The 18,019-nt window shown below is 40.2% G+C and overlaps 1 protein-coding gene across 7 annotated transcripts in view; it reads left to right on the top strand.

The window, feature by feature from the left end:
• The window catches only part of KMT2E (lysine methyltransferase 2E (inactive)), a 137,136-nt gene that overhangs the window by 54,803 nt on the left and 64,314 nt on the right, over positions 1-18,019 (top strand). For 5 of the 7 annotated variants that reach the window (XM_075857300.1, XM_075857303.1, XM_075857302.1 and 2 more), the window contains exons 4-9: positions 1,064-1,287; positions 4,410-4,490; positions 4,943-5,001; positions 8,635-8,688; positions 12,228-12,397; positions 12,783-12,821. In XM_075857300.1, coding sequence (XP_075713415.1) covers positions 1,064-1,287; positions 4,410-4,490; positions 4,943-5,001; positions 8,635-8,688; positions 12,228-12,397; positions 12,783-12,821 — 627 coding nt within the window. The remainder of the gene's footprint in view (positions 1-1,063; positions 1,288-4,409; positions 4,491-4,942; positions 5,002-8,634; positions 8,689-12,227; positions 12,398-12,782; positions 12,822-18,019) is intronic. The other 2 variants (XM_075857304.1, XM_075857301.1) reach the window with 1 other exon arrangement.

Genomic DNA, 18,019 nt, shown 5'->3' with positions numbered 1-18,019 from the left:
GCCCCCATAGGGAAGAAAAAGTGTAAAAATAAGAAACAGTAAAACACAAACACACAAATGAATATAAACGTTTTTATTACAGCACTAACATCTTTAACATATAAAAAAATTATTTGCCATGACACTGTTCCTTTAAGGATAGATTGGAGAGGGGATAGTTTAATGCGGGGAAGACCGATTAGTAATGAGCTACAGTAGTCAAGACTAGGGTGAATCCGAGCAACAATGAGAGTTTTGGCGGTTCCTCCGTAAGAAAAGAGCGGATTCTGGAGATATTTTTGAGGTGAAAATGACAGGAGCTTGAAAGTGATTTGAATGTGAGGAGTAAAGGAAAGATCGGAGTCAAAAATAACCCCGAGACAGCGGGCGTGCTGCTTAGGAGTGATGGTAGTGCCCCACACAGAGATGGAGACATCAGGTTTAGGTAGGTTAGTAGATGGTGGGAACACAAGGAGCTCCGTTTTAGAAAGATTCAGTTTCAGATAGAGAGAGGACATGATGTTATAGACAGCGGACAGACGATCACTGGTGTTTTGTATTAGAGCTGCGGTGATGTCATGGGAAGAGGCATATACAAAACTGGTCCATAAAAATGATAGGTTTTGGAAATTTTCGTGAGAAACTGCTGCTAAATTTCTAAGCCTTGTAATGACCTAGAAAAATTAAAGGACATTTAATAAATGATTCAAACAACGTAGACATGGGAAATGTTCACTAGTAACTTTTTTTGTGTGGTACGATCTGTCTTACAAGCAGATACATTAAAATTTGTAAAAATGCAAATTTTTGCAAAAAAATGTTTGTAAAAGTTTTGCTGTTTTTCGCAAAAAAACACTGAATGCATCGACCAAATTTCACCACTAACAAAAAGTACAATGTGTCATGAGAAAACAATCTCGTAAAAGCATGGAAAAATAAAAGCATTCCAAAGGTATTGCCACATAAATTAACCTGTCAAGATTTGAAAAAAAATCTGCTGTGTCCGCAAGGTCAAACAGGCTGTATCCTTAAAAAAGCTGCCCATCATGATACATAGTGCGTTTGTTTTTTTTTTCAAATCCAGGATCACAATTATGGTGCTCGCCCTCCACCAACACCTCCGGCGTCTCCGCCTCCTGTTCTTATTAAAAATGAAGTGAACATATTTACTACTCCGCATTTTGATGAGACGTCAAGTGCTACCACCATCAGCACTTCAGAAGATGGAAGCTATGGAACTGATGTCACGAGATGTATTTGTGGTTTTACCCACGATGATGGGTACATGATCTGTTGTGACAAATGCAGGTATGACATTTTTAGGCACCATAATATATTCTTTATGGTAATATATATATATATATATATATATATATATATTAATTTTTTTTTTTAATTCTTATCATACAATTATTATAAACTAAGCTCTTTAGAAACTACTGATCTTCACTGATTCAAAAATGTATAGATTGGAATTATACAGTGAATGAGATAATAAGAATATATTTCTTAATAATCACTGTTCGGCTGAGTTTTTTGCAGGCGGAAAATCATGGAATTTTGAGGGAGATTTTGCTTTGCCTGCATGGCGATTTGTGTAGTTTTTTTTCATACCGTTTTTTGCCCACGGGCATTGAGCGCTACGGGCAAAAAACGCTGCGAAATACGCTTTATCTGCCTCCCATTGATTTCAGAGGCGTAAACGCCCGAAGATAGGGTATGTCCCTTCTCTTTCACGGGAGACTTTTTTTCCGCTCGCGGGAAAAAAAGGCCGCCACCCATTGAAATCCATGGGAGGCATTTTTGGCTGTTTTTGGGTGCGGTTTCCGTGTCAAAAAACTGTGTGAACTCCCCCTTACAATTCATGGAAGTATGACAAAATTGTCATTTAATATATATTGAATATCAAAATAGAAACTTCAATAATATTTGTAATTATAAAGATTTACAAAATGAGTACACCATTGATAAGTATTCGTACTGTATAGTATCGAAGAACATACTAAGTACAGTGCATGGTTAGTGTAAAAGTTCACAACATATTGTCACATATATCCTGTGCCACTCCTGAAAAATTAGTGGCTTGATGGGGGGAGTGCTGCTGAAAAAGTTTCTTCAAATATCCCCAAGGTTCTCATTAGACTTGAGATCGGGTGACCTACTTGTCCACTGCAGCAATTTCACCTTCCTCCTTAAAGGGAATGTGTTGCCAGAAAAACATGTTTGTTTTTTTTTAATTAAACATTTAGTGTGTAGGTGATTAAACATTGTTCAATTTTTTTTTATTTTTTTCACGAGTCAGGAAATATTATAAATTAGATTCTAATTTATAATATTTCCCATTGCTGGTCACTAGATGGAGCTATTCCCAAAATTGCAGCATTGCAAAATTGGGTAAAAAGCCCTCGCTCTAGTGAGCTCTCAGCATCCCCCCCTCCTTTATCCTGGCTAGTGCCGGGATAAACGAGGGGTTTGAACGGTCTAACCTCCTACACTGTGTGTCGCCATTTTTTGAGCTAACACACAGTGTAGAAGGTTAACATACAGTAGTAAACGTACACAAACGCGAACATACATTGAAATCTCTTACCTGCTCCTGCCGCCGCGGCTCCCTCCGGCCCGTCCGCTCCGTCTGCTGCCGCTGGTCCAAGTGCACAAGTCCGGAAGCCGCGACCGGAAGTAGTAATCTTACTGTCCGGCCGCGACTTCCGGTCCACAGGAAAATGGCGCCGGACGGCGCCAATTTCAAATTGGACTGTGTGGGAGCGGCGCATGCGCAGTTCCCACACAGACGGCGTACACAGAAGTGGATGGGACGGGAGCCGTTCGCAGTCCCTATGGGACTGTGGCTGCCGTATTCCATGTCTGTATGTGTCGTTAATCGACACATACAGAAATGGAACAAAAAATGGCAGCCCCCATAGGGAAGAAAAAGTGTAAAAATAAGAAAAAGTAAAACACAAACACACAAATAAATATAAACGTTTTTAATAAAGCACTAACATCTTTAACATATGAAAAATTAATTTGTGATGACACTGTTCCTTTAAGGCCTGATTCACATGAACGTGTTAAACATCCGAAACAGCGGCCGTCCCACGGACCGATGTAATTCAATGTGGCCGTTCACACAGCCGTTGTTTCAACGGACTGTGTGATGGGTCCGTGGGAAAATTAGTCATGTCCTATCTTTTCACGCATCACGCATCCCTCCATAGACTCAACTATGGGGGATGCGTGACATCGCGTCCCACAGCGCTGAGCACGGATGCACCTCGGACGTGAAAAAAACCAGTTTTTCACGTCCGAGATGCGCAGTGTTTGTGTGAATCAGGCCTAACAATGTAGCAGTGGCCTTGGACGAGTGTTTGGGGACTATCATTGTCATATTGAAGAAGTGCTCAACGACCAAGTGTGTTATGTGTTTTGAATATATATATGTATGTGTGTGCACCTGTTAAATCACACTCATTCACATGCCGTCATGGCACTTTATCACGTCCAGATATTTATTTTTATTAACTACCGAATAACCCTTCTAGAACTATTGGTCACAATACAACCCCTAATTTGCCAGTTGCGGAGCGCAACACAGAGCTGGTGTATACTAGGTATATACTAAGGATATATGTGCCTTAGTAAATCACTTTAAGATGATTTGCTTCCTCACCTATCTCACCTATCTGATTCTGCAGTAATCTTTTCTACCCAAGTCCTCCTTGTGCTGTTTGTTGGCTAAGAGGGCTAGCAAGTCCCCAATATAAAATACACAGCCAACACATCTGCAGTGGTCTCGCTATATTATAAATCTTTATGTGCAATAAAATCTGAGATAATTAGGTCAATCATCCATAGGGAACCCACTCCAATCAAATAGTAAAATGGAACTGTGGTTCAGTTTCGTTACAGAGCCTGGTGTGGCTGTATTTTTTATTTTTTTTGTGCTGTGACCTGTAGTTCCCCTGTGTACTTCAGCTTTATCACATTACAGAGACAGCTCTGGAGTATCTGCGCCTGGGTAAATCTATAGAATAGGGCAACACTGCTGTACACGTTCTTCCAAAAGTTGGTTTTTCTTTTGTTTTTTTTTATATCCAAAAGAAAAGTAGATTTTAAGCAGTTTATCATAATCTGAGATAGAGCACCATAGACTTCTATGGTGCTCTAACTCCAATTCTGATGAACCATGGGAGGTCCAGGTGTTGCGTCCGTAATAGGGGTGCAAAATGGCACCCATATTACGCCCGTCTTAGAGCGGCCGACGAGTGCGGTTAAAAGTAGTTTTACTTGACAGGTTCATTTTTTTAATTTGATTTTCTAAAAATTGAGTGCTTTTTAAATAACTGTTTAGTGAGTGTTTATGGAGATTTGTACATGCTAAAACCAACTCCTAAAACAAGTATTGTGACTTTTTTTTTTTCTCTTTTCAGTGTCTGGCAGCATATAGATTGTATGGGTATTGACAGACAAAATATTCCAGACATCTACTTATGTGAGCGTTGTCAGCCTCGGTAAGATTCACCTTTTAGTTTAATGTAGATTATTATAAGCTCCTAATTTTCACACACTACATTATTTCCTGATATGCAGAAATGTAACAAATACTATGTCGTGAGTGTTTTAAAAAATAAAGTCTAAATACAGTTTTGTGTGGGGGTTCTAGCTATTTTCTTTCACATAATATTTTAACTTACGCGACCCTGTCTCTAATGTCTCATGAACCTCTTCTCCTTGCCTTATTTAACGTCCGTAGAATGAAGACCAATTTACAATCTGGTAGGGGAACGCTAGCAACTCCACAAAACCACGTTTCCCACTTTGGGGGATTCCAAATTGAAGCAAACTGGCAGACTTTATTTCTGTTCAAGATTTTTTTTCTAGATTCTGTTTTTTTTTTTTTTTTTTTAAAGATTGTGTGTGTGTACAGCTGTTTCTAAACTCATTATTTATTTTTTCCTGGCAGAACTCTGGATAGGGAGAGAGCAGTATTGCTCCAACAAAGAAAAAGGGAACATCTGTCAGGTAGGTAAAGTAGGGTTAGGTGAATTATGACATGAAATATTTTAACCCTTTCGTGGCAGTCAATTTTCACACTTTTGGAAAACACAAATTAAAGAGAACCTTTCACCTGCCCATACATGTGCAGCATGTAATAGGCAGGGCTTCACAAATACACTCACTTTACATTTTTTTTTCCTATCTTCCTCTTTTATTTACATATTGGCGTCGTTATGTTTTGCGCCCGATATGTAAATAAGCCCCTGAACAGTCAATGGGGCGTTTCTATCTAACTAAATGGCAAGGGGGCGTGATCTCTTCGCTCTGACACTGTCCAATCAGCTACGGACCGTGTCATTGTGGCCTGCGCTGTTACCTCCCGCGAGAACATACACAGACTGAGAGGGAGCGCTCTCTGCAGAACCACCAACCTGTGTGTATTCTCACGGGAGGGAACACCGCGCAAGCCGCCCTGACACTGTACGTAGCTGGGCTTATTTACATATCGGGCGCCAAATATAACGGCACCGATATGTAAATAACAGGAAGATAGGAAAAAAAGTGTAAAGTGAGACCGTGTTTGTTTGTGAAGCCTTGCCTATTACATGCTGCACTCAGCTACACATGTATGGGCAGATGAAGGGTTCTCTTTAAAATCTAAATATCATTTAAAAAAATAAATATCATATTATACTCCATACTCATATATTTTCTGAAAGTGGACACCTGGTTTATTGTGAATATGCCACCCAGAAATTTACACTGCACCCGTTTTGGAAAAAATGCATAATTTTTAGGTTTGTGCCTAAAAGTTTGACCCAAGCAGAGCCTGAGATTGACAACACCTCCTAAAAAGTCCAAGGTGTGTAGAATTCTCACAATGACACTTATGTTTACATGCACAAATCTTAAACTATTCACCAGAACTTAAGACTATAAATCTCTGCAATCCAGATGCTGTATAAATTTGCGTCAGTCGACAAGTGGTCTAATTAGGTGCAGGGGTTGATTTTGATATGCAAAATGTAATGAACCTCCTCTAAATGTATCAGGGGGCACATATATGTTTCTGTATCTCCATCCACCTCCGGTAACTTGAAGGCAAAGAGATGACCTGTAACAGGCGGTGTTAAGATTCTGGGCTTTAATATGATACCAAGATCTATTCTCTAGTCCTTATATTTTAGCAGTGGAAATTGTTTTTAAAGTAGTGACGTATGACATGCATCCTTGGCAGTGAAAGTGTTGGGCATTGAATTTTTTTTTATTTAAAACATTTTTTTATTTTACGGTTACTTTCTCTTGGGAACAGTTTCCTAATGTGAAGTTGGGAAGCCTGCTAATATATAAAGTTACTAATTGCTTTTACATACACCAAACATAACATATATAAATGATACAAGACTCATCTGAGGTTTTCATTTTTTGTTTAACCTCCATGTATATGTAAGGAGGTTGTGTCCCAATCACAGACTGTAAATTGTCCCCCTTCTCCCCAGCTGTCTCTTTTTGCTATAGAAAGTGATTATATATAGTTACATGTCCATCGAGTTCAACTTTTGTATCAGGGATTTTTTATTTATACTGTATTGAAATGACAGTGATTACTGATTAAAAAATGTGTATGTATGTGTGTATATATATATATATATATATATATATATATATATATAAAATTAATTTTAATTTTTTTAAAGTTATCTTGATGTTTTTACAGTCCTTTAATTGGTTAAAAAAAAAGCTGCAGTGCTTTAACATTCACAGCAATGTCTAGATGTGGAATTCTAGTGTTCAGTTGAATTAATTGAAGTTTTGTAAAACATGGAGTTGAGGGAAGTTTGATTTATTCACGAAAATAAACCATTAGCATATAATGGGTAACTGGAAATGCTCTTGACTTGCAGCAAATTAAAAGAATAAATTGTTCCTGATATGTGAACACTTTTTCTTCCCTCGGTTTATCATAGTGCAGTTTATGATTTTGGATATTAGCTTTCATTTTCGATCCTAAGAAGGCTAGGCCACTGTAAACAAATAACCCTAAAGTATAACTAAGCTTTCATAAAGCCTTTGACATGTCATAGTGACATGTCAGACGTTTTGCGGAGACCTTCACCGATTGCTAAACTGATTCAGCAGAAGAGCTCAACTGAGCGCGGTGCCCCTTAGTTTCTGAACGGCTTTACTCTGATCTTGAAATGCCGAGTGAGCGGTGTATGGGCTCAATAGAAAGTTTGAGTCCATACACTGCTCGAGCCATTTAGAAACAAAGTGGCGCGGCGCTTATTTGAGCACTTCTTCCGCTTCATTTTAGCAATTGATGGTGGTCTTGGGGCTCTGATCGTACTTCTGACGTCATAGGTTCTATGAAAAATTTTCGTTAAACTAGTATTGCGCATGCTTAATGTATACTCTTAAAGTGGGAATCTAAATGCTGTTTTCAGGGGACCGCGGCAAAGACTTGTTAAAGGGATTTTCCCTTCCTGGAGATTTATGGCAAATTCACAGAATATGCCATAAATGTCTGGTAGATGCGGTTCCCACCTCTGGGACCTGCACCTAGAAATAGATGTGGGTCCCAGTAGTTGTACCGACATCTCCGATGTTTTATGGCCTATCCTGTGGATATTCCATAAATGTCCAAGATGGGAAAACCACTTTACGAAGAGTATACATTGCAAGTTTGGGCATGTAAAATTCTGTGTCTAGTTTACAACTGCAGTTTTAGTGAAACGCTACTTTTAAAGGGGTTTTCTCATCGAATCAGAGCGGGATCTGATTGAATGAGATGCCTGGCGGTTGGCAGAACAAAGTTGCGCTGCAAAAGCACCAGGCCACTTTGTCTCCTGTTGGTGAGACAAAGTGGCCCTTTGCTTTGCTAGCAATAGGCTACCAATGACTATGATGGGACATCCCTTTTAAAGAGGCTCTGTCACCACATTATAAGTGCCCTATATTGTACGTGATGTAATCGGCGCTCTAATGTAGGTGACAGCAGTGTTTTTTATTTAGAAAACTGTGCTGTTGTGTCGGGATTGTGTTAGCGAAGTGTCAGGATTCTGAATAAACATCACGTCCTGGCTGGAGGTAATGTATATTCATTGTCAGGACACTGCAGTAAAGTTATAGTGTGTTTATGTGGCTGCACATAGCGATATAGATATATCGCTATGTGCTGTATAAATGAATGGGGAGAAGTGTATGACACTGATTTGTCAGCATCATACACTTCTCTCCACAATGCCCACTTGGTCAAAAAGTAAAACAGACCCAGTTGTCCATTAAGAAAGTCATTAGCATAAAGCTAAAATAGGTCATAACGCCTTCAAAAATGATAGTTTTTCTAAATAAAAAAACACTGCTGTAATCTACATTACAGCGCCGATCACATCATGTACAAGATAGGCCACTTATAATGTGGTGACAGAGCCTCTTTAAGTAGCACCTGCAAGACTGGTTTAATTCTTGATCATAGACATAGATCATCTTCATAGCTGGGACAATAGTGAAGCCTATTAAGGAGAGGCGATACTTTCTTTGCCGTTATGTGAACATATCAATCTGGTCATGCACATAGGCAAAGAGTGTTAGTGCACTTATAATGTTATTTGAGTGCCACATACCTTTTGGGCTATAACTTTTGTGACTCTAATGCAGATGATCTTCAAACCTTCTACAATGGTAGAGGCAACAACGGAAGCCTTTTATCTGGTAGGTACCATTTCTAATGTGACACACCCCATTCCCTAATTGCTAACAATTTCTCTTAATGGTCTTTTACTTCTTAATTTCTCAGGGTTCCTGTTTCAAACTAATTTCCTTGGGGAAAGGTGGATTACATTCTTTTTCCGTGTATTCTACATACTATATGTACTGTATATGCAGGATGTCTCTTCTTTAGACTTGCACCTGACAAAAATAATTTCCTTTTTATTGTTCCTTCTTTTTGTAAATATATATATTTTTTAAATTATCCATTTACTACATTTTTATCCTAAAATTGATAACTTTCTACCTGCAGAATTCTGAAATTTTATATTTTTGTTTTCTAAAGTGTGCAGTACAAGCATCTATCTAATCTTAGAGTTTACTGTATTGGAGGAAGCCTGGGACTGTCTAAAGTTCTCTAAACGTATGCTTATGCGTATGCTTATATTGGTGATTTGGCGCACAATTCCTTTAGCTTGTCATATTTTATTTTATTTTTTTGGAATTGTCCAACATAAAAAAATGCACATTTAATGCCTTCTAAATGGATAAGCATAAGATAGTGTATAAACCCCTGTTTATACTAGTTTAAAAATGTCATACAATATATTATTTATAGTATGAACTTAGATATAAATATACATCTAAAAGTTATTTGATAAAGCATCATGCATTAGTACATAAATAGTATTTAAGAATTTATTTAAAAAAAAACCTTAATTGAACAGGAAACCCTGTAATACGAATGTGATGTGCCACTGGAAATGGAAACAATCACAAGACTGATTGCCGTTATTTATCAATGTCTTTATTTTGAAATCCTGCACGTAAAAATAAAATCGCAATTCATAGGTACTTGTGTATATTTATGTATGTGCTGTGTGTTTTTATTTTTTTGGTTAAAAGCTATGTAAGCCTTTTTGAAGACTTTGTTTTAGTAAAAAAAAAAATGTATTCTAGTTTTTAATGCAACTTTGTTGGTTTAGATTAAAAAAAGTGTTTTACTTTGTGGGATAATATGTATCCTGGACACATAGAAGCTGTATTTTGCGCTGAACCTTGAATCAAGTCACATCTAAGTTCATACAGAAAATCTGCAGCATAATTCGTGTGTGGGGACATACCCTAAGGGTACGAACACACACAGCGTAAACACTGCAAATTTTCTGCAATGGATTCCATGCTAAAAATCTGTAGCATATTACAGTAGCCGCAGTGTGGGAGAGATTTCAACAAATCTCGTCCCCACAGAGCGGAAAAAAGCAGCCAGAAAAAACGCACATAAATTGACCATGCGGAGCAGTTTGCTCAACCACAGCATGTCCATTAATGCTACGGAATCGCCGCTCTTTTGTTGCGGGTTTTCCCCATTGAATTCAATGGGCTGCTTAAAGCTGCACCAAAGTCGTGTGACTTGTGACATTTGCGGCGGGATCACAGCAATTCCGCCGCAAAAATCGCAAGAAATAAAAAGTTACCTGCTTCTCCAGTGCGGCCTCCTGGGATGACGTTTCATCCTATGTGACCACTGCAGCCAATCAAAGGCTGCAACAGTCACATGGCCTGCAATGTCATCCCAGGAGGCTGGACTATGCGCAGAGAAGCGGGAGGCGTCCAGTATGAATGTTTTGTTGGAAATTCTGCTCGAAAAATGTGGTGCGAATTCTCGAACACCATTCCCTACGGTGTTCTGGGCGGATATGCTGCGCACCTTGACGCAGCGTATCCGCCCTGAACACTCTGTTTGTGTTAGTTCCCTAAAGGGGTTTCACATGTAGATTCTAATGGTTTGCTGCTGCAAGTATTTTTTTTTCTTAGCATTTCAACTTGCACATTTATCGACCCCTGTTTAAGGCCTCAAGCACACATGCGTCGGCCGTTGTACGGCCGCTGATGACGGATCCATGAAACACGGTCCGCACACAGATGGCTTCCGTGTGCAGTCCGTTGTGTCACGGACCAAATCAATGAAAAGGCTGAAACGGAAAGCTATTCGGTTCCGTTAAAACAACGGAAGTGTGCATGGCCCCCATTGAAATAATTGTCTGGGTGCTATCATTTAAAAAAACTGATAGCACTCTGAAGAAAAAAATGAAGTGGGCATGAGGCCTTAACGGCACGCATTTTTGCCTGACTGCCGGTCTAATGAACCGAACTATCAGCATTACAGATCTTTATAATGCTATAAGTTCTGGTCATTAGACACACTGTTGGGCCACAAAAATGTACCCATATTACACTCAAGTGAAAGACCGCTATGCGATCCTCTGTACCACGTGTTTGATACCAATTTGTTCTGTATATTACAAAATCATATTTTTTCCTGTATATGTTTTTTCAATAATTTGTGAATTTTAAATATTTTTAGTAACGTTTTTGAAGGGCAAAGGTGTGCTTAAAGGGGTTTTCCAGGCAATAAAAATGTATGGCCTTTCCTCAGGATAGGCCAATAGCTGATGGGTCTTGGGGTCCGAATCCCGGGACCCCCGCCGATCAGCCATTTGCAGCTCTCGTCTAAGTGCGGCTTCCCCTTCATTTCTTCTTGCTCACTGTGAATCGTCGACACGCATTTAACAGCGATTCACAGTATTACAGCCCGTTTCTCACATTCACTTCAATGGCAGAAGAAGGCTGCAATACCTGTGAATCGCTGCTAAATGCGTGTCGAGGACTCCGTGAACAAGAAGAAATGAAGGAGGCAGCGGCTCGTACCCTTCAAAACAGCTAATCGGCGGGGGTCCCGAAAGTCAGACCCCAACCCATCAGCTATTGATGTCTTATCTTGAGGATTTTTTTATTATTATTATTGTGCAATGTACATATGTGATGTTTTAGTTAATCTGTTGAATTTATTCCTCATATGTCCTCATAGGTTATGTTCACATCTGCTTTGTGGTTTCCATTGTTCTGCTCCTCATAGGAGCAAAACAACAAGAAAAATGTAAGTGCCGGATTCGTTGCGTGATGGAAACTAACGGTGCTGATGGAACCCATTGACTTGAATGGGTTTCGTCCAGTTTCCGTATTTTCGCCGAAACAAAATAAGCACTGCATGCTGCGCTATTTTGTCCAGCAGAAATGGCAGAATCTGTAATGGAGGCCCCTAATTGAACCTCTGAAGCAGATGTGAATAGAGACTTATGTTGCCTGTTGCATAGTAATGTTTTTATGTCACGTTTCCCCCACTCCCTCTTGCGAGCATCAAGTCTTTATCTATACTTCTAAATTTCTCTTAATTAATAAAAAAATTATTATACAGTACTTACTCGAAAATATTGTAATTATAAAATACTTGTAATTGGATATAAGTCAACAACTTCACCTGATTTGCAGATGCACTAGGTGATTTACATAAATTCACATTTCCTATTAACGTCTCCAAAAACTATCCTCAAATCTGGTGAATTCATTTAATCTGAATATTGGTAAAACTCAAGATTGGCGAAACTATTTTCTCGACTCTACGATTTTATTTTTTTTACTGCTCCATTTTCATGAATATGCAGAAAATGGTTTAATGTATGTCTTGTCTGATTTTAAAGATGGAGATACAAGTGCCACAGAAAGTTGCGATGAAGTTCCTATGGAGCTGTACACTGCTTGTCAGCACACTCCTACAACACTTACTCTTACTGCCACCAGAGTAACAAAGGTGAATGACAAAAAAAGGAAGAAAAGTGGAGAAAAGGAACAAAATGCAAAGTCAAAAAAGGCAAGTGTTTAAACACAAAATAGTGGTTTATCAAGCTCTTATGATACTGTAATTGTATGGTTAGCAAGCCTAGTTTTGGTAATCCTTATTGCGTAGTCTTCTTAGTATCGACGTAGCCATATGGGGACTTGTAAAGAAATGCAATTTATTTACACTAAATATATCTGATATTAGAATTTAGGTCTGAAAATATTGAATATAATGGATATATGATTTTAGAGATAATCAAAATAGTGAGCAATACAGAGCATAACGTGTAGTTTTTTTTTTTTGGGGAATAAAAGGTGTGACTTATTATTATTATTATTTATTATTATTTACTGAGGGATCTAGATAGTAATTTTACTTTGTGTTTAACAATGACATCTAATTTTTACCTTCACAGGCCTTTAGAGAAGGATCTAGAAAATCTTCTCGTGTAAAGGTACGTTAAATTCTTGATTTGATATTCATAAATGATTTTTTCCATTTCTAAGAAAAGTCTCAGACGGCTCTGCTCACGTCATTAAATTGTATTTTATTCTTTCAAAAGCTATTTTCTAACTGATCCTGATGTATTCCACTGACTTATAATGGGTCTGTTAGGCCCTGTTCACAAAGTTTTTTGCAGGCAGAAAATTCTGCCAGGAAAAATCAGCTCCGGTTTCTTTGAAGTGGTTTTGCACCACAGGCGTTGTTTTCCTATTTCTTCAACAGGCAAAGGAAAAAACTGTGAGCGTTTTTTGGCAAAACAAATGCGTCGGACGTTTGTGGTGTCTTTTCTGTCTCCCGTTGATTTTAATGGGTTTTTTGAGTCGGGAAAACTCCTCAAGATAGGGCATGTCGCTTTTTCCCATTGAAAACAATGGGAGGCAATTTCGGACTTTTTTTGACGTTTTTTACGCGGCAAAAAAGTGTTACAAAAACTCAGTGTGAGCAGGGACTTAGGTTTCTATTTTTACTGGATAAAGTCTTGCTGCATGATAACTTATCTGTCAAAGAGCAATAAAAAAATTTCAGTAAAGAACTAACAGAAGTGTGAGCAGAACTTTAAGGGCAATGTCACCACCTTTTTGTTGCCCTCACTCAGCGTTATGAGTTCTATGGCACTGTGTGCTGTAGTTTTTATAAAATGTACAGTGTAATTGCTGCAATGCTCACATTGCGCTGTGAGATAGTCCTTGGTATTTACGAGCTGCCATTAACCCCCATTCTCCCGCTCCAGATTGACCGTTTTCTTCCTATTACTGTGCATAGGGGAAAACTGTCCATCAGCGGCGGGATTAGCGGAAGCTCATACATACTGAGGACTCTTCATTACAGCGATGGCAGCAAAAAGGTGGTACAGATGCTCTTTAATAAATGCAAATTGCCAAAAAGTCTGGTTTTTGTTGCAAGAAATCTGAACTATATGTATTGCGGCTAATGGGACTTGATAAAGGGCAGGTTTTTTAAATGTAGTTGGAATGTATTACACTCGACTGGGTGAGGTATTTAATGGGATAGTAGGGTGCAATGTCATCGTTTTCTATAGTAAAATGCTAGCCACAGCTGGGACCCCCATCTATCAAGAGAACCAGGGTCCCTAGTTCCCTGTATGAATGGAGCAGCAGGTCATGCATGCGCTCTGTCGCTCCATTTATTTTCTCTGAGACTGCTGGAGATAGCCGAGCGCTGGGACTTCCAGCGATTCCTATCCTGTGGATAGGTGATAAGTTGCTGTGTTGGGATAACCCCCTTCAATTGCTCATAGCAGTTCTTACCACACAAGGCCTTATCATTTCCATTTGCATGCAGTCATGCTTTAATCCATTTAAGGCTGCGTTCACATCTGCGTCAGGGCTCCGTTCTGACGAAAAGCTCTGTCGGAACGGAGCCCTGACGCAGATGTGGACGCAGCCTAAGAAATATTTTACATTTGTAGTTAATAATTTCTAACTGCAGTTTAAAAAATATTCCCTGCCAGAGTAGAGCATGCTTGAATCATTACTGCATGCACATAGCAACTTAGAGACATGCAGCAGAAAAAAGTGACAGTCTTGGACCTAACAAAAATCCTAAAAGTGTTTATTTAAACACTTTATTTATTTTTTTGCAAATACCATGCCGTGTCACCATTAGTTACAAATGTTATGTCTACAGTTCTTTAATGGGGTTGTCTGGAAATAGGAAAAAGTTGTTGTAAGTTGTTTTTTTTGTTTGTTTTTTCTGATGAAACTGCACTGCTTATGTGCATGGACAAAATCAACCTTTTTTGCTAATCTTGATCAAACCCTTGAATACATTAATTTTTCATCCATCTCATTGGGGGACACAGATGATCGTAGATCTAGCTGCTGCTACTAGGAGGCAGACACTTAAGTGCAGTGTTATCTGCTCTACTCGCTATATCCCTCCTGCAGGCACTGAGCTTAAAGAGGTTGTCAACTCTTATTTTTTTTTGTATTAAGATTTCTAATATACATGCATTTAAAATTCTGCTCCCATACCTTTCTTATATCAGTGTAGTTGTCTCTGTCTAAAAGAAAATAAATAAATAAATGGTATAGCACACAGATTTGTCCATAAAAAAAAAACACCTCTAGGATGACCGAAAGGACACCCACATGTGACCACTGGCATTCAGGTAACACTGTCCAGGTATCTAACCGGTATACTAGTAGATTGAGCTGCAGAAGTTATAAAGTATTTCTACCTACAGCAGCATTTCTTCATAGTGTCTGTGAGGGGCTGCTCTTACATTCTTCTTACTGTCGTGTGTGTGTGTGTGTGTGTTTTTTTTAAAATTAACTTTATTAACAACAGGACAACATCATCTAGACAATAATTGTTGAAGGAAAAAAAGGGGGACCAAAGCCGGCGCTGCTACTCAATAGAAGAACAAATGGTTAATAATAATGATGTTTTATTGTAAATCAGGCTACGCCTTTCAATGCCGCATCGGCATCTTCATCAGGTCATGTAGAATAACAGTGCAGACAACAATGTTTGAATACACTATGCGGTAAGAAAAAACCGCCAATGTGTTCAGGGTCAAAGTGCCCCGATGACTTAATCACAGGTCAAAGGTAGGAGTTTAAAATGTAATTATCAGTCAAAAATATAAAAAAGACTATACATGGAAGTAACCAGGCTGTCGGTGGCCCTGCATGTTGACGGGTGTAGCTCACCCTACTCCATCTACCACCTCTAGTTAGTACACTACCTCTGCCGACATTTTTGCATCCAAAGGATAGTGTTCCGGGGGGCTGGTTTCTTACCCCAGCAGAACACCACAGGATAGGCTGATTGTCGGGCTCCCAGTATCTGCCTGCGTCCCTTCTGGCAGTCTCTTTTGCATGTGACCTGCTTGGTTACAGCAGAACTGATTACTGCGCAATACCCAGATGCCGGCTCTGATCCCCAAAAAATGAGCTGGATAGTATTGGACGCGTCTCTGGGATGATACAAAGTCCAGGTGGTTGGTGCTCTTCCATTGCGGTTGGTTAGCCAGGAATTCATCCACCATCCTGGTGGCCTGCTGCGGTGTTTCGGGAGACCACACTCATGCGTCTCTGGGGCAATCTTAAACATATGCTGCTATAACACGATCATGGTTCATAGTAGACACGGTGTTGGCGGACCACCTGTCCCATCGATTTGAAGTGGAGTCAGTTGCCTGTTGGATTCTGTATGGGTGCCGATTTGTACATTCAGGGTCTGAAACTTTAGGTGGAAGCTCTCTAGTGTAACCGTGAATCGAGACAGAAAAGGGGTTCAAAGCACCTCCTAGTCCCTAGGTATTCAGGGCTCTCTCCGTAGGCTGCAACCCAGGTACTTGGCCCTTATGACGGTGATCATTTCCACCACCTGTAGGTGGGTGTCCTTGTCTGTGACCTTTTTCTTCAAAAGCTGGCCCAGTCCCAATACTTCAGCCAGGGCACAGAGCGCTCCACGGACTCAGTGTTGTGCACCCCTACGGAAAGGCGGACCGGGATCTTGGGGGCAAGACTCCTCACACGATCTATGGGCGATTCTCCCATACCCAGTGCGACCAGCAGCTCTGCGGTGGAGTTGGAAGATTGGTTGCTGCCAGTGAATTTTTGATGGGTTGACCGCAGTTTGGGCAGTGGTTGGGATCCCGCTTTCTCCAATGTGGAATACGCTGGGGCGTACTCTAGGTCCCATTCTGCGAGTTTGCCAATTAGCTTCTGCCGGCTCTCGGTCTCTTCATACCTGAGCTGGAAAAGCTCCTGCAGTACCCACTTCAAATTGCTGCTATAGGGCATTTCTCTCTTCCATATTGGAGTTGGGCTGGTGGAGTGGTACATTGCGGTGTCCTCTTCCTAGGGATATCAGCAGTCCTGGTTGGTTAATGGCAGTAATGAGATGTTGCTGGCTGCAAAGTCCTAGACGGTATACCGAACACCAGTCTCATGTGGCTTCCCTGGCTGGCTGTGCTGCTAAGTGTATCCACAGATTCTCCTGTCTCGGCATTGTTTTTACTTCTGGAATCCTCTGTAGGCCCTAAAGTTGCTTCCCCCTCATCTGAATTTGAGGACGCAATTGCAAAAGAATCAGCCTTTCCAAATAGGCTATTTACTAAACCAAAATGTATGGACGCTTTATGTACCCCTTTCCGGAAGTAGGTCCAGAAGCTGTTGTTTTCTCATGCATTGGACTGTCCAGTCTTTCGTCTGACAAAACACAACACGCTGTGCCGATGACAGACACAACCTTCTACCAGTTTCATGATGTCTGGCTGTCTCACGTCCAGGATGCATGGGTGTGAGAAGTGCTCTCCACAGGATTCAAAATATTTTCCTATTTTCCTTCCTTACCACCAAGTGTGGTTGTTTTTTTGTTGTTTTTTTCGTTTTCAACCCCTCAGCACCACCAACATCCCTTTTGAAGGTTACTTCCCTTTTTTTTTTTTTTCAGTCCAGATGCTTTTCTCCCAGTTAGTGATTGTACCAGTTTCTTGCCAAGAATGCTTCCAGGGTTTCTATTCAAATATTTTCATGGTCCCCAAAATGGTTGCAACAGTTAAACAGAAACCGTTTCAATCTACACTTCTTTCCGATAGAATCCTTGAAGTTAGTCATTGCATTGATGGAACAAGGGGAATTCCTGTCCTCCAACAGTTTCTTCGCTTTGCCATCCTGGAGGACCATTACCAGTTTGTGGCCCTACCATTCTGATTGGCAACGGCACCACTGGTGTTCATGGAGGTTTTCTTAGCCCTATTTCTACACAGCCCACATGAGAAGCTCTACTCCCTCCAACAGAGGGTTTGGTCTTCCCAAGGGCCCCCTCCGGTCTCCATTTAGCATTGCATGAGGCTTCTAGGCCTGATGGTCTTTTCCATTGGAGCTATTCCATATGCTTAATTTCACACTAATTTATTGGGCTGTACTGGCTCATTGGGAAAAGCTACATCTGCTCTGGCTCATTGGGAAAAGCTACATCTGCTCTGGTTCCCTCCATTCTTCTCCCCATGTCAATGCGCCAATCACTCCGATGGCAGCTGCTTTATCCCTCTAAAGTGGAAGGTTGTAACAACTGACCCAAGCCTCCTGGGCTAGGGAGGGGGTTCTTCAATCTTGAACGGTGCAAGGTGTATAGTCATTTCCAGAGTCCTCTACCCCAAAGTCATGGAACTTC

This window comes from Rhinoderma darwinii, chromosome 3 (genome assembly GCF_050947455.1).
Source record: "Rhinoderma darwinii isolate aRhiDar2 chromosome 3, aRhiDar2.hap1, whole genome shotgun sequence".
Lineage (NCBI taxonomy): Eukaryota > Metazoa > Chordata > Amphibia > Anura > Rhinodermatidae > Rhinoderma > Rhinoderma darwinii.
The sequence above is the reverse complement of the archived record's forward strand: the minus strand, read 5'-3'. Positions and strand labels throughout refer to the sequence as shown.